Source organism: Zea mays, chromosome 3, assembly GCF_902167145.1.
Source record: "Zea mays cultivar B73 chromosome 3, Zm-B73-REFERENCE-NAM-5.0, whole genome shotgun sequence".
Lineage (NCBI taxonomy): Eukaryota > Viridiplantae > Streptophyta > Magnoliopsida > Poales > Poaceae > Zea > Zea mays.
In genome coordinates, this window is record NC_050098.1 from 110,262,621 (window position 1) to 110,277,576 (window position 14,956).

The following is a 14,956-nucleotide window of genomic DNA, read 5'->3' on the forward strand; positions in this document are numbered from 1 at the left end:
TTTAAGACACTGCTTCTAAAGAACTGTAGAGAATACAAACATTAAAAGTCATAAAGTATTTATCAAACCGTCTCGAACATCCTACAATAATAGACGATTACAATAGGAAAACCATCTTATTTAGGTGACTAATAATGGACGTTTTAGAAACCGTCTTATTTAGGAGACTGATATTAGACATTTTGGTGACCGTCTTATTAAGATTTAAACGAAATGACTTACACGGCAGTATATTTTTCAATTTATAATCATTTGTTCAGACATCACGTTATAATAATTTGAAAGAGAAATATACATACACATATATTGAACAACATTATAATTAATATAATATAAATAAGTACCAATCAATATATCATAAATAAGCATTGTCAAACAAGGCATACATAAGTGTACTCTAAATCTAAACTAAAATACAATTGTTTGCACTAATGTTAAGCCTAACTTTATATGAATTCAAGTCTCCACACTTTTGCGACCACCAAATTTGAATTCCATTCTATGTTTTCCTGTACAACAAATAGGAGAAAACTAGACATAGCATGCAAAAAACTCCAAGCAGCACGTCGATGACCTCGAAGATGCCCTTGTGCTTCTCCCAGTTCTTGATCACTCCTACACGCCCGGTGTTCCTCCCGCCGGTCACCATGACCACGTTGCCGACGTCAAACTGAAGATAACACCAATGGGAACAAATATGACCCCGACGAAGAAGAAACACGATCACCGGAATGTTATAGCAAACCTATAGGCAGAGAAGGATTTCCATTTAATCAGAACACTCATGAACCAGAAGCACAAATTACCAGTCACTTACCCAGGTGACCACATCGGTCTGCCAGTTTGAAGATGTAGTGTACTGTAATCCTCCAAGGAAGATAACAATGATCTTTTCTTTATGTCCGTGTAACCCTAAGACACATATTTCTGTTAGTTCCAACTGCCAATATCTAGAGCAGAGCAAAAACCTGGAAAAGCTGAACGTGTAAGCATCTTACAACTGCCTTCGCAAGTGCTTTGGCAAGCAAGTCAGCTGCAGACAGACTGGAAGAGCTTAGCAACTGCTCTGCTTGCTGCCTGAAGATAGGAATAACACTGCACGACACACATCCACATTCTTAATGACAAATCAATAAACAAAAGAAACATGATTGTCCCAAAATGATGATGGAAATATCTTACCTGTCTGACACACTCGCAATGGCATCTGCAGCTTCACTGCCAGCAGATTGTGCTACATCAGTGGGTTGTGGCGCAGAGATATGCTCAAATTTAACCCCAGACTCCCTTTCTAGTCTGCTGACACTGTGCTTATATCTGGGCTCATAAAGCATGACAGCAACACCAGTATTACCTGAAAATCAAATGATTGCCAATGTTATTAAATCGAAGAAGAATTCACATACTTCACGCTGCGCTTGCGCTACATCTCCATGCAAGGCACGGGATCCAGGAATCAAACCAGAAAGCTCTGATGCAGAATCCTTCGTCTCAGTGAAGATGATGGTTCGACCTCCACTGAAGCACAGAAAAGTTTAGCGAAGTCATTGGAAATCAAACAGCATACTGAAAAACAACCATCTATGGGGTAGTACATACTGGCTATAACATCGGATAATGTCTGGAATAACTTGTGCCGTTGCTGCCTTGTTACAAGGAAGAGCAAGGTGCTTAACAGATGCACTGGCCTTCAGTTTCTCATTACCGACAAGATCAACTGTTTTCCTGTCAACTTTCAGAAACCTCATAGAGAGCTACAATAATTCCAAATCAAATTGTTAGCTCACAAAAATAGTCAAAAAAATATTTAAAAATATGAAAGTCCTATAAAATGATCTTACCTTATTCACCCAATCTGGCACCGACCAAATATGAAAGTCCTATAAAACAACTTGGAGGCACTGACCAACCAAATTCTATTCACTCCAGCCACTAACAGCTCTTCTTACGGAAGTATTATATAATATAACAGGTAAAGCTTTATTTGAGAGAACAAATATCCCTAGCGTTCTAGTATTTGGAGGCGATGTGTGTCCTCACCCATCAAACGATGCTAAAAGCCAGGCAACTTTTGCGCAAAAAACAACATTCATATTCCATTGTTAGAAGTAGTGTACCCGTACAAGAAAGATTAAAAGTGTGCCAACAAACCTGGATTATTTTGTCAACAGCCTTGTAAGCTGCATCGACTGGACAAAGTAATATATCAAATATCTTATGGGTGAGAGGGAGGACGATGGAGTAGTAATATTTTGTCAACAGCCTTGTAACCACATCCACATAAAGAGAAAATAACAACAAAAAATACCTCTACATGCCTAGTGCCTGAGCACAAAGAACTGATCGAATATCAGCATAGGGTATTTACTCTTCACCGTCGTGGCATTCAAATAACGGTAATCTACACAGAATCGCCATGAGTGGTCTTTCTTTTTGACAAGAGAATTGGAGATGCAAAGGGGCTGCTGCTCTTTCGTATCACCCCCTGGGATAGCATTTCCTTAACTTGAGTTTCAATTTCATCTTTGAGGGTTGGAGGGTAACGGTATGGCCTTATGTGGAACAGCTGGGCACCGGGGATCAATGAAATTGAATGATCACACGGGCGGGTTGGTAGGAGTCCCACTGGATCGATGAAAATGCTAGGATAACTGTCGAGTACAGCTTGCACTCTGGAATCCACTGCAACAGCTGCTATGCTAGAGTTAGATGTGGATAATGATGTTTCAGATAGTAACAATAATTCCACCACCATTCCCACTAGTAAGGAAGACCTGATACCCTGAAGGTAGATAGTATTTTCCTGGTAAGAAATAACCATCCACATGTTTGTCCAATCCACTCTCATCGGGCTATACCGCTGCAACCATTCCATACCAACCACCAAATCAAACGATGGTAGAGTCAAAAACTTGAGAGATGCTGAAAATTGATAAACTTACATGGTCCATTGAGCTGCTGGAAGGTGGTGTGAGCAGGTAATAACTTGGCCATTAGCAACCTAAACTGTAATTAGTGTTGTCAATTCTTGGACTCCAAACAATAGTGGTCGACGACTGTCATTGAGGAAAGTATGTGAAGACCCTGAATCAATAAGAACCAAGAGATTATGTTGCTGAATCTGACCCTGTAATCTCATGGTTGATATTGTGTCAGATCCGGACCATGCCGCATTAGACAGGGATACGACAACCATCATCAGTTCCTCTGTTGGTTCAATGACTTCCACTGTAGCTTCATCCAAGGTGAGCAAATCCTAGACTTCCTCAATGGTGTGAAGTTGCACCGTGTTGGCACACTTGTGCCCTTGGAACCACTTCTCTGCACATCGATCACATAATCCAAGTGCTCGACAGTAACTCTTCAATGATGCTACTCGGTCAGCAGCACCTCTCAGGCAACACCTCAAGGGAGAAATCCCCCGTGGTGCTCGCTTGCATCTCAGGGACGGAGGAGGGTTGGAGCAGAGCCGATCCGCGGATCGGCGGGAGCGAGACGCGCGTGATTAGGGGTTGGGGGAGGCGACAACTATGGATCAACGGGACCGGGGGGCGTGATTAGGGGAAGGAGGAGGCGGCAGCCGCGGATCGGTGGGACAGGGGGCGGCAGCTGCGGATCGCTGGGGCAGGGGGGCGCGTGATTAGGGAAGGGGAGGCTCGCGCATAGCGGATCCGAACGGGGTGAGCAAGGACGGACCATGACCACCGATCGCCGGAGGGGGCACCAGCCGTCAACGGTCGTAGGCCAGATTCTGGAGACGACGCGGTGAGCGGGAGGGGCTAGGCTAGTCCGGAGGGGCGGAGAGAGCTGGACGAGGCGGCGAGCGGCGAGCGACGAGACGAGCAGGAGTCGGAGTTGGGGTAGGCGATAAGCACGAGGTGGATGAATGCAGCCCTAGCGGCTGATTTGGCATGAGGATGCCAGAGTTTTCTAGGGTTGAACTTTATTTCTCTAATTCAATCATAAGCCCACGACATAGTGTACATGGAATTACTTAGACTCTGCCACATGTTCACACTTTTCTATTTATTAGAACATATACGCGCATGATAGAAATTATAATAAGAATTAGAATAATAAAAAATTACACCTCAATAAAGTAAAATCATAGGAAATACAACCGTTGGTAACTAAATGATAGGAAATAAAACAAAATGATTACTTAGGTCCGTTGTGGGACATTAATTATCGGTTTGCATGTGGGTCCATTTATCATCTATATCAAGTTACAGAGCTAAATTTTACATTTATATCATATATATCATCAAACTAAGACGAATTCACTATTTACTACGTTTTTTACAATACATCTTATCAGAAATATCATACGAAGACGGTTTCATATTTAGAAGTGTCTAGTATACTCACTAACATCAAAGACAGTTCTTATAGTGACTCTAATAATATTTTTAATTGAGATGTTTCATATACAGAAATGTCTAATACTAACCAGAATCTAAGACAATTCTTGCAATTTTAATGACTCAAAAGGTATATTTATTTGAGACGGATTCCAATAACAATCCGTCTTAAATCAATATAAGACAGTTATTACGATGTAACTGTCTCAAAACACTTCTTTATTAAAGACGGATCTCCAACAAACCGTCTTACCTTACTCATCACCATATGATAAAAGTCGCTTCTATAAAATGCACTGATATCTGTCTTAAAATGTGTGTCTTAAAATGCATGTCCGAGGGACTCCACGCAAAGACTTCGGTGTTTGCGTGGAGAAAGTCGACGAGCACCGCTTCCTATTTGGGGTCGAGCTCGGAGCCAATCCAGATCTGCTTGGAGGCGTCGTTGCTGGGGTCGAGAGGGACGGATTTGACCGTCTCTGCTGGCTCGAAATTGCCGGCATGGCGCTTCATGTCTGGCGCCTCCTTGGAGAGGCTCTTCAGGTCGGCGATGAGGGCCTCGGATTCGGCGAGGGCCTCGGCATACTCCACGCACTCCACGTCGCATTCGTACGCGTGCCGGTATGTGGGGCCGATGGTGATGACCCCGTTGGGGCCCGACATCTTGAGCTTGAGGTAGGTGTAGTTGGGGACGGCCATGAACTTGGCGTAGCATGGCCTCCCCAGCACTGCGTGGTAGGTTCCTCGGAACCCGACCACCTCAAACGTGAGGGTTTCCCTTCGGAAGTTGGAGGGAGTCCCAAAGCAGACGGGTAGATCGAGTTGTCCGAGGGGCTGGACGCGTTTCCCGAGGATGATCCCGTGAAAAGGCGCCGCGCCAGCCCGGACCGAGGACAGATCGATCCGCAGGAGCCCGAGGGTCTCGGCGTAGATGATGTTGAGGCTGCTGCCTCCGTCCATGAGGACCTTGGTGAGCCTGACGTTGCCGATGACGGGGTCGACAACGAGCGGATATTTCCCCGAGCTCGGCACGCGGTCGGGATGGTCGCCCTGGTCGAAGGTGATGGGCTTGTCGGACCAGTCTAGGTAGACTGGCGCCGCCACCTTTACCGAGCAGACCTCCCGATGCTCTTGCTTGCGGTGCCGTGCCGAGGCGTTCGCCACTGGCCCACCGTAGATCATGAAGAAGTCGTGGACCTCGGGGAACTCTCCTGCCTTGTGATCCTCCTTCTTATCGTTGTTGTGAGCCCTGCCACCTTCTACAGGTGGCCCGGCCTTGTGAAAGTGGCGCCGAAGCATGGCGCACTCCTCAAGGGTGTGCTTGACGGGCCCCTGATGATAGGGGCACGACTCCTTGAGCATCTTGTCGAAGAGATTGGCGCCTCCGGGAGGTTTCCGAGGGTTCTTGTACTCAGCGGTGGCGACAAGGTCCGCGTCGGCGGCGTCGCGTTTCGCTTGCGACTTCTTCTTGCCTTTCTTCTTGGTGCCGCGCTGAGCGGACGCCTCGGGGACATCTTCCGGCTGGCGGCCCTGGGGCTGCTTGTCCTTCTGGAAGATGGCCTCAACCGCCTCCTGGCCAGAGGCGAACTTGGTGGCGATGTCCATCAGCTCGCTCGCCCTGGTGGGGGTCTTGTGACCTAGCTTGCTCACCAGGTCGCGGCAAGTGGCGCCGGCGAGGAACGCGCCGATGACATCCGAGTCGATGACATTGGGTAGCTCGGTGCGCTGCTTCGAGAATCGCCGGATGTAGTCCCGGAGAGACTCTCCCGGCTGCTGGCGGCAGCTTCGGAGGTCCTAGGAGTTCCCAGGGCGCACATACGTGCCCTGGAAGTTGCCGGCGAAGGCTTGGACCAGGTCGTCCCAGTTGGAGATCTGCCCCAGAGGCAGATGCTCTAGCCAGGCTCGAGCAGTGTCGGAGAGGAACAGGGGGAGGTTGTGGATGATGAGGTTGTCATCGTCCGTTCCACCCAGTTGGCAGGCCAGCCGGTAGTCCGCGAGCCACAGTTCCGGCCTCGTCTCCCCCGAGTACTTTGTGATAGTAGTCGGGGTTCGGAACCGGGTCGGGAACGGCGCCTGTCGTATGGCCCGGCTGAAAGCCTGCGGACCGGGTGGTTCGGGCGAGGGACTCCGATCCTCCCCACTGTCGTAGCGTCCCCCACGCCTGAGGTGGTAGCCTCGGCGCACCCTCTCGTCAAGGTGGGTTCGACGGTTGCGGTGGTGGTGCTCGTTGCCGAGGCGACCCGGGGCCGCATGCGCTGTGTTGCGCGTGCGCCCGGTGTGGACCGAGGCTTCCCGCATGAATCGGGAAGTCGCGGCGCGATGCTCCGAGGGGTACCCCTGCCTTCGGGAGGCAGAGCTTTCGGCCCGTCGGACCGCGGCATCCTCCAGGAGATTCTTGAGCTCTCCCTGGATACGCCGCCCTTCGGTGGTTGATGGCTCCGGCATCGCGCGGAGAAGTATCGCTGCTGCAGCCAGGTTCTGGCCGACCCCACTAGAAGCCAGCGGTGGCCTTGCCCCGATGTCGTCGGCAATGCGGTGCTGGATGCCCTGGGGTAGATGACGCGCTTCTCCGGCCGGAGCCTGGTCTGCCCATTCCCGCCCAATGTTCCACCGGAATGGCTCAAGTGTTCCTGCTCCCTCGTCGAGCCTGGCCTTCATCTCGCGGATTTTCTTGAGCTGTGCGTCCTGACCCCCCGCAGGGACTGGGACCACAGCTAGCTCCCGAAGGATGTCAACGCGAGGCGCATGCCTATGAGGATCACCGTTTTCCGATATACCAAAATGGTTGCCTTCGCCGGGACCCCCTAGATCGACGTGGAAACATTCACGACTTGGGCCATAGTCCTCGTCGCCGAAGCTGCGGCTACCGTCGGAACAATCGGAAAGGCAGTAGTCGCATGCGGTCATGAAGTCCCGCATGGCACTGGGGTTACCAAGTCCGGAGAAATCCCAACAAAAGTCGGGCTCGTCATCTTCCTCGGAACCCGAGGGCCCGTAGGTCGAGACGGCCGTCAGCCGGTCCTAGGGTGACCGCACACTGTACCCCAGAGGGTTTGGACAAGCCTCTATGAAGGCTTCCATCGAAGCGAAGTCGCTTGGTGGGTCGAGGCTGAATCCAAAAGGCACGAGATGGGAATCGGTAGGTACCTATTGGTCGACGGGGCAGACTGCACCGTAGTCTCAGGTACGAGGGTGACGCCCAGCAAGTCCTTTGCGAGCGTGCTGGCGTCGTCCGTCCGCTTGGAGTTGGCGTGTTGCGGGGAAACGGCACTCGTCTTCGTCTCAGACGCGAGGTCGACGCCCGACGTGTCCCCCGTTGGGGCGCCGTCGACTCGCTCGACAACCGACAAGGTGCCGCCTCCTGCTTGGCCTTGGTTGCCCTGCCTCTTCCTCCATCGGCGGGGGAGGCGACGGGACAAACCTGAATGTTGTTCTTCCGCCACATAGGGAAGAAGTCATCGATTCTGCCGCCGGCGGGCGGGTTGTCGGCCGCCATTGTCGCTGTCGCGAGGCGGGGGAAGGAGTATCATGTCGTAGCTACCATCGAGGGACATGAACTCAAGACTCCCGAAACGGAGCACCGTCCCGGGCTGGAAAGGTTGCTGGAGACTACCCATCTGGAGCTTGACGGGAAGCTGTTCGTCAACACGCAACAGGCCCCTACCTGGCGCACCAACTATCGACGTTTCGACCCCGGGGGGTCCCTGGACCGACGAGTAAATTGTCGCCGCGTGCCCCAGCCCAGATGGGTTGGCGCGAGACAGAGCACGAAGGGGGGAAACAAGGAGACAGGCGTAAAGGGGAAACCCGCGGCCTTCGTGTTTGTCCTGCGCCCAGGTCGGGTGCGCTTGCAGTAGGGGGTTACAAGCGTCTGCATGGGAGGGAGCGAGAGGCCTGCACGCGCCGTCCCGTCCTCTCCGCGCGGCCAACCCTCCCGTACGAGTGCCCTGGACCTTCCTTTTATAGGCGTAAGGAGAGGGCCCAGGTGTACAATAGGAGATGTAGCAGTGTGCTAACGTGTCTAGCAGAGAGGAGCTAGCGCCCTAAGTACATGCCGTCGTGGCAGCCGGAGAGGTTTTGGCACCCTGTTCATGTGATGTCGTGGCCGTCGGAGGAGCGCTGGAGCCTTGTGGAAGGACAGCTGTCGGGGCTGTCGAGTCCTTGCTGACGTCTCCTTGCTTCCGTAAGGGGCTGAGAGCCGTCGTCGTCATGGAGCACGTGGGGTGCCATCATTATTTGTTTACCGAGGCGAGCCAGATGGGACGCCGGTCTTGTTCCCCGTAGCCTGAGCTAGCTAGGGGTAGGGTAATGATGCCCCCCTGTGACGTGGTCGGTCCGAGCCCTGGGTCGGGCGAGGCGGTGGCTCCTCCGAGGTCGAGGTCGAGTCTGTCTTCCGAGGTCGAGTCCGAGCCCTGGGTCGGGTGAGGCGGAGTTCGTCGTCTTCCGGAGTCGAGGCTGAGTCCGAGCCCTGGGGTCGGGTGAGGCAGAGTTCCTCGTCTTCCGGAGCCGAGGCTGAGTCCGAGCCCTGGGGTCGGGCGAGGCGGAGTTCGTCGTCTTCCGGAGCCGAGGCTGAGTCCGAGCCCTGGGGTCGGGGCGAGGCGGAGTTCGTCGTCTTCCGGAGCCGAGGCTGAGTCCGAGCCCTGGGGTTGGGCGAGGCGGAGTTCATCGTCTTCCGGAGCCGAGGCTGAGTCCGAGCCCTGGGTCAGGCGAGGCGGAGTTCGTCGTCCGAGGCCGAGACGGGGGCCGAGCCCTAGGGTCGGGCGATCGAGGCGGAGCTTCCTATGGCGCCCGAAGCCGGACTTGGCTGCTATCAGCCTCACTCTGTCGAGCGGCACAGCAGTCGGAGCGGCGCAGGCGGCGCTGTCTTCTTGTCAGGCCGGTCAGTGGAGCGGCGAAGTGACTGCTGTCACTTCAGCTCTGTCGATTGAAGGGTGTGCGTCAGGATAAGGTGTCAGGCCATCCTTGCAATAAATGCTTCTGCGATACGGTCGGTTGGCGTGGCGATCTGGCCAAGGTTGCTTCTTGGCGAAGACTGGGCCTCGGGCGAGCCGAAGGTGTGTCCGTTGCTTGAGGGGGCCCTCGGGCGAGACGTGAATCCTCCGGGGTCAGCTGCCCTTGCCCGAGGCTAGGCTCGGGCGAGGCGAGATCGTGTCCCTCGAGTGGACCGAGCCTTGACTTAATCGCACCCATCAGGCCTTTGCAGCTTTGTGCTGATGGGGGTTACCAGCTGAGATTAGGAGTCTTGGGGGTACCCCTAATTGTGGTCCCCGACACCTGCATTGGAGCTTCCTATAAACTGTAGCAGGTTTTCCGAAGCTAGTGGAACTTTGTAAAGGCCTCGTAGTGTTACCCTGCCTCGCTTTCTTGGTAGAGGTGTATGGGGCCCGTACAACCTCGTGGCTGATGGGTAACATGACTTGTGGGTAAAGATGTGCAACCTCTGCAGAGTGTAAAACTGGTATACTAGCCGTGCTCACGGTCATGAGTAGCTCGGACCCTCACATGATTAACTTATGGAACTAAATTCAATTTGTCATATGCATTGCATCGCAGGTGATGTTATTACTTTTGTTCTACTACTTAATTATGTTGGTATTTACTTATACTTAGTAATTGCTAATAAAATTTTGATCAACTTTAAAAGCAATGCTCAGCTCTAACCATCCTCTTTGGTAAGCCTTACACTTCATGTGAGCTCCCACCTTTGGCGAGTTCATGCACATTATTCCCCACAACTTGTTGAGCGATGAATGTATGTGAGCTCACTCTTGCTGTCTCACACCCCCCCACAGGTCAAGAACAGGTACCACAGGATGAGGCGCATGGAGGATGCTGTGGTGAGTTCGTGAGAGGTCTAGGTCGTCGTCTCCCAGTCAACTTTGAGTTGCTGGACCATTGTCTCCTGATAATGTAATTATTTATTTATTTTGTATAGAACTCCGATTATATAGTAAAGATGTGACATTCGATCCTGTGCCATGATTCATCATATGTGTGAGACTTGGTCCCAGCACACCTGGTGATTATGTTCGCGCCCGGGTCTTGGTGCCCCTAAAACCCGGGTGTGACAGAAGTGGTATCAGAGAAATGTTGACTGTAGGACGAAATCTAGATAGAACTGGACAACCAATACTTACTTACCTTTGCTACTCTGATCCTTTCTAAACATTTCTTAATCTTTTCACATCTACTTCCGCTTTACTCTGATTATTCTTACCTTTTTCCTTCTAAAGACAAACTTGGATTTCACACTTTAAAATCTTGTGCCTAAAGTGACCTTTAGGAATAGGAGACCTACTAATTAGGAACAAAAATAAAACTATTTTTATAAATATCTATGAATTTGATTGTTTTGTTCTTATGATACCTATCTGATTTGGATCTTTGATTGAGTGTGATGAGTTGTGGAGTAATGTCCACAATTACATCTGCATATACACCTAGACATCACTACTACAGATCATGCTATATGAGATGGTTAATTTTCGGTTATTAAGACGCTTATGAAGTGTCCAATTTTGATGGAGTCGCAAAAGATGTCCCACATTTAAGATGGTTATAAACCGTCTTAAAAGATATTATATAAGACAGTTTTTAATTTATAACCGTCTGAAAAAGGTATTTGTTTAAGTCATTTTTTCCGATAAACCGTCTGAAAAAGGTATTTGTTTAAGTCATTTCATCCGATAAACCGTCTTGAATTAGGTTTTTTTAAGACACTGCTTCTAAAGAACCGTAGAGAATACAAACATTAAAAGTCATAAAGTATTTATCAAACCGTCTCGAATATCCTACAATAATAGACGATTACAATAGGAAAACCATCTTATTTAGGTGACTAATAATGGACGTTTTAGAAACCGTCTTATTTAGGAGACTGATATTAGACATTTTGGTAACCGTCTTGTTAAGATTTAAACGAAATGACTTACACGACAGTACATTCTTCAATTTATAATCATTTTTCAGATATCATGTTATAATAATTTGAAAGAGAAATATACATACACATATATTGAACAACATTATAATTAATATAATATAAATAAGTACCATTCAATATATCATAAGCATTGTCAAACAACGCATACATAAGTGTACTCTAAATCTAAACTAAAATACAACTGTTTGCACTAATGTTAAGCCTAACTATATATAAATTAAAGTCTCCACACTTTTGCGACCACCAAATTTGAATTCTATTCTATGTTTTCCTGTACAATAAATAACAAATAGGAGAAAACTAGACATAGCAAAAAGCTCCAAGCAGCATGTGGATGGTCTCAAAGCTGCCCTTGTGCTTCTCCCTGTTCTTGATGACTCCTACACGCCCGGTGTTCCTCCCGCTAGTCACCATGACCACGTAGCCGACGTCAAACTTGATGATCCTTGTCTATATATTGTACACCCCATGTACCTCTATATTCAATCTACTATACCCCAAGCCAGATCTACTTCCAATGGTGATCAGACAGAAGATGTTAATAATAAATAGACCCATCCTGAAATATAATGTTTTTGAGTTGCTCTATGTCAAACTATCCTAAATTTGGCAAATTTATAGAGAAGAATAATATTTACAATAATAGATGAACATCATTTTCAACTCATACATTTATGAAATATATTTTTATAGTTGATCTCCTCAATGCCACTAATACTTAATACTCTTTTCTATGAACTTGGTCAAACTTAATGTAGTTACTTAGGACAAACTCAAATCGATTACATTTCAGGACAGTGGTAGTACGCAACTAGCCTTGAACACGATATAGTTTATTTTTGAGTAATCATTGTCAGATGTCCAGAAAACTGACAACTCCATTAGAATTGTAAAAACAATCTGGGATTGTAAACCTTAAGCTTTTAAATCTGCTTAAGGAGAAGTCAAAGGTGTACTTAGTTCAGCAGAATTAGAATTGTCAAGAAGCTACCTGACGTGTTGCCACAACCTCAATGATGGCACAGCCAAGATCCAAGTTATCATTGATTAGCGTGTGAATAAGTTGCTCGATAGTTTCACTGCCGCTCATAAGGTTCTGAATGAGATTCCGTAGATTAGAATATAGTGCAACGCGAAGAGGTTCCTACAACAGAGAAAAAGAGAAATACAATTATTAGTTGTATTCAACAGATACAAAATGTTAGGGGTTAATAGAATCAACAAGCAGGTATAGCACTGCATCAACAGTACAAAGGCCTCAAGCAGAAATACCTTGCAAGTAACATGTGCCAGACTTCCGGCTAATGTTCCAACCATCAAATGTGCGGATCGAGTTATCGTATTGTTATCAGACTCCAGTGCATAATCCTTCAAGAAATATGTGTCAACAGTATCATCACACTAACATCTTAAACCAAAGAAGGTAAGAAAGTAACCTTCAGAATAAGTTCTTTTGTAGTTCGGCTTGCTATGGTCACACTTCTTTGAATAACAGGGAGTATTATCTCCCTGTTAGCCTTATCCAAAACCAAATCCATAATTATAGATAAAGCAAGTAATTTATCAGCAACAAAAGAAGTTCAGATTAAATACGAAATGAAATATAACAAATTCCTTTCAGAAACTTGGAGGCATACTTGCTATATTGCACTTGTGGACCAAGGGAGCCGAGCTTTGGATTTATTTTGAAACGTATCTCTTCACGTGGAATAGCCGCCATAAGCTACATATCACAAATGAAAACAAATCATATAACATAATCTAGTTGTTTAGATAAATAATAGCAGTTAAAACATTAAGTTAACCTGGTTAACAGAAAATGGAGATGGTGATGTTGATTGTGTTTGTGCTGGCGAAACCTGGGTCAACGAGGGCACTTGCTCAGGCATCATCAGAGCAACTTTGTCATCTTCTACCGTGCTGTTTGTAGGTAGACGAACAGGAGCAGCATACTGCAAAGAAAATATATTCCAACTATAATGGCAGAAGAGTGTACCACATATTCGATACAGAAGTTCAAAGCCAACCTGATTAAGTATATTTGGAAGGCTCATAGCTCGGGATGTGATATTGATCTCAGGTTGTTGTTCCATATGAGTTAGTGAAGGGATGGTCCCTGAAGGGACTTCTGCAACCACAGGGGTTTGAGATGCAGTAACATCTTTATTTGAAAAATCTGGATTTCCCTCGACTTCGCGCAGACGATCTTTGAGCAGGGAAGTTGGTTTCACATCCTTTATGTCAACAGTAAGGTTCTTAAATAGCACCTGAAATCCCAAAAGAACATTTAGCATGGCCATGGGTAGCTAGCGCAGATACAAAGTCAATAAAGAAACTATCAAAAAAAGGAATGTTGAGGACCTCAATATCAAATTTCAGATTCATCTTGAGGTTTGGAAGATTATAAATTTCAGCAAGTAGACTTAGAATTCCCATGGTCCAGGGATTTGGAGGTCGATATGCGATACTTGACTGGCAAGGTTCAAGGATATGCAGAGCAGCCAATGGTCATGACTCATGATGCACCCAAGTTAATAATTGGATTTTCTTTGAGCTAGTTTAATCAGATTGTAATCTTTGGAGAAATATTGTACAAAAAAGTTAGCAGGAATGGACACCTTTGAAGTGAATGGTATGACCGCAATCATCAATCCTTTCTCATATGCCTGAAGAAAAAATTCTCCAAAGATTATGAGCAGACAAATTGAATCGATTGAAGTGAATTGTACACCTCAGGAAGCACATAAATTTTACCAAAAAATACAGGTGAAACAGAAATATCATATTAAATAATATAGAGCAATACTAAATAAAGGATCTAGACAGCCTAAGGGAGCTTTTGGAACTCCATGTCTCCAACTACCAATGAGTTTAATGCAGAGAAGCAGTACCTCCACGATAAGAGATTTTGGATCAATCTCCTTAGCCCTTAGTGCCTGATTCCTACCAATGGTGAACTTTCCCAACCAACTGCCTAGGTTTTTAGCAAGGAGCGCTCCTCGGAACTAGATTTGATAAGGTTTGATCTTAACAAGACCTGCAGCAAAAGTATCCAAGTTTAAACAAAATGGCTAGCAAAAAATAAAAACAGGGCAGACGAATTGGAGAGAACAAAAACCTTGCAGTTCTCATATGTGGCTTTCAGTATTTCCTTGTTCAAGGATTTTGAGTTTACTTTATCAAAGAACTTCAGATACAGATCATGGAAATTTGGTTCAATGCTTGCCCTGTTAAGATGAGCAGTGATTTGTATACCTCAGCATTGTCAGACAAATCTATACAAAATCAGTAATTGAGAATGATACCTTTTCATGACCATGTATTGTGCAAACCAAGGATAATGCTGTTCCTGTATGACCTCGTTAAATTCCTTTGCCTTAGCTTCCATATTTGAGATGGATATATTGTTGATCATAAAAAGAATCTTGTCCTGAACTTCAGGTGGAGGTATTTAGGTTAAGAGAAGTCCATTAGCACGGGATGAGTTATGTATTAACCCAAAAGAGGAAACTCAGAAAACAAAACCAACCTCAATTGGTGTTTCTCTTTGTTCTGCGGCAGCAACAAGTGTCTCTATATTTAAAGCAGTCCCAAATCCAGTAGTATGTGAAGGTTGACTAGGTAATCCTATAAAAGACAGGCATGACAGTGT

The 14,956-nt window shown here is 47.1% G+C and overlaps 1 protein-coding gene and 2 pseudogenes across 10 annotated transcripts; all 3 read right to left on the minus strand.

Annotated features, from left to right (window-relative positions):
- Positions 1–326: 326 nt before the first annotated feature.
- LOC103650282 (DEAD-box ATP-dependent RNA helicase 7) lies at positions 327–3,924 on the minus strand. Of its 8 annotated transcripts, none has more exons than XM_035966260.1 (9): positions 3,165–3,911; positions 2,943–3,084; positions 1,842–2,860; positions 1,600–1,754; positions 1,463–1,518; positions 1,183–1,354; positions 999–1,095; positions 818–912; positions 327–745 (listed from the first exon to the last, which is right to left on the minus strand). In XM_035966260.1, the coding sequence occupies exons 4-9, from the start codon at positions 1,746–1,748 to the stop codon at positions 724–726; spliced, it is 591 nt and encodes a 196-aa protein (XP_035822153.1). In that variant the 5' UTR covers positions 1,749–1,754; positions 1,842–2,860; positions 2,943–3,084; positions 3,165–3,911; the 3' UTR covers positions 327–723. The 8 variants fall into 8 exon arrangements, with proteins under 8 accessions (XP_035822153.1, XP_035822154.1, XP_020405855.1 ...); XM_035966261.1 differs by having other exon boundaries at positions 1,600–2,691; positions 2,782–2,860; positions 3,165–3,909; XM_020550266.3 differs by having other exon boundaries at positions 2,943–3,056; positions 3,127–3,909.
- Positions 3,925–12,268: 8,344 nt separating this feature from the next.
- On the minus strand, positions 12,269–12,842 carry LOC103650281 (DUF3819 superfamily protein pseudogene; annotated as a pseudogene). The gene is made up of 3 exons (NR_163429.1): positions 12,741–12,842; positions 12,577–12,672; positions 12,269–12,448 (listed from the first exon to the last, which is right to left on the minus strand). The product of NR_163429.1 is annotated as a DUF3819 superfamily protein pseudogene (transcript).
- Positions 12,843–12,889: 47 nt separating this feature from the next.
- On the minus strand, positions 12,890–14,295 carry LOC103652051 (CNOT1_CAF1 pseudogene; annotated as a pseudogene). The gene is made up of 6 exons (NR_163435.1): positions 14,196–14,295; positions 13,923–13,970; positions 13,666–13,794; positions 13,332–13,571; positions 13,110–13,256; positions 12,890–13,027 (listed from the first exon to the last, which is right to left on the minus strand). The product of NR_163435.1 is annotated as a CNOT1_CAF1 pseudogene (transcript).
- Between the last annotated feature and the right edge of the window lie 661 nt (positions 14,296–14,956).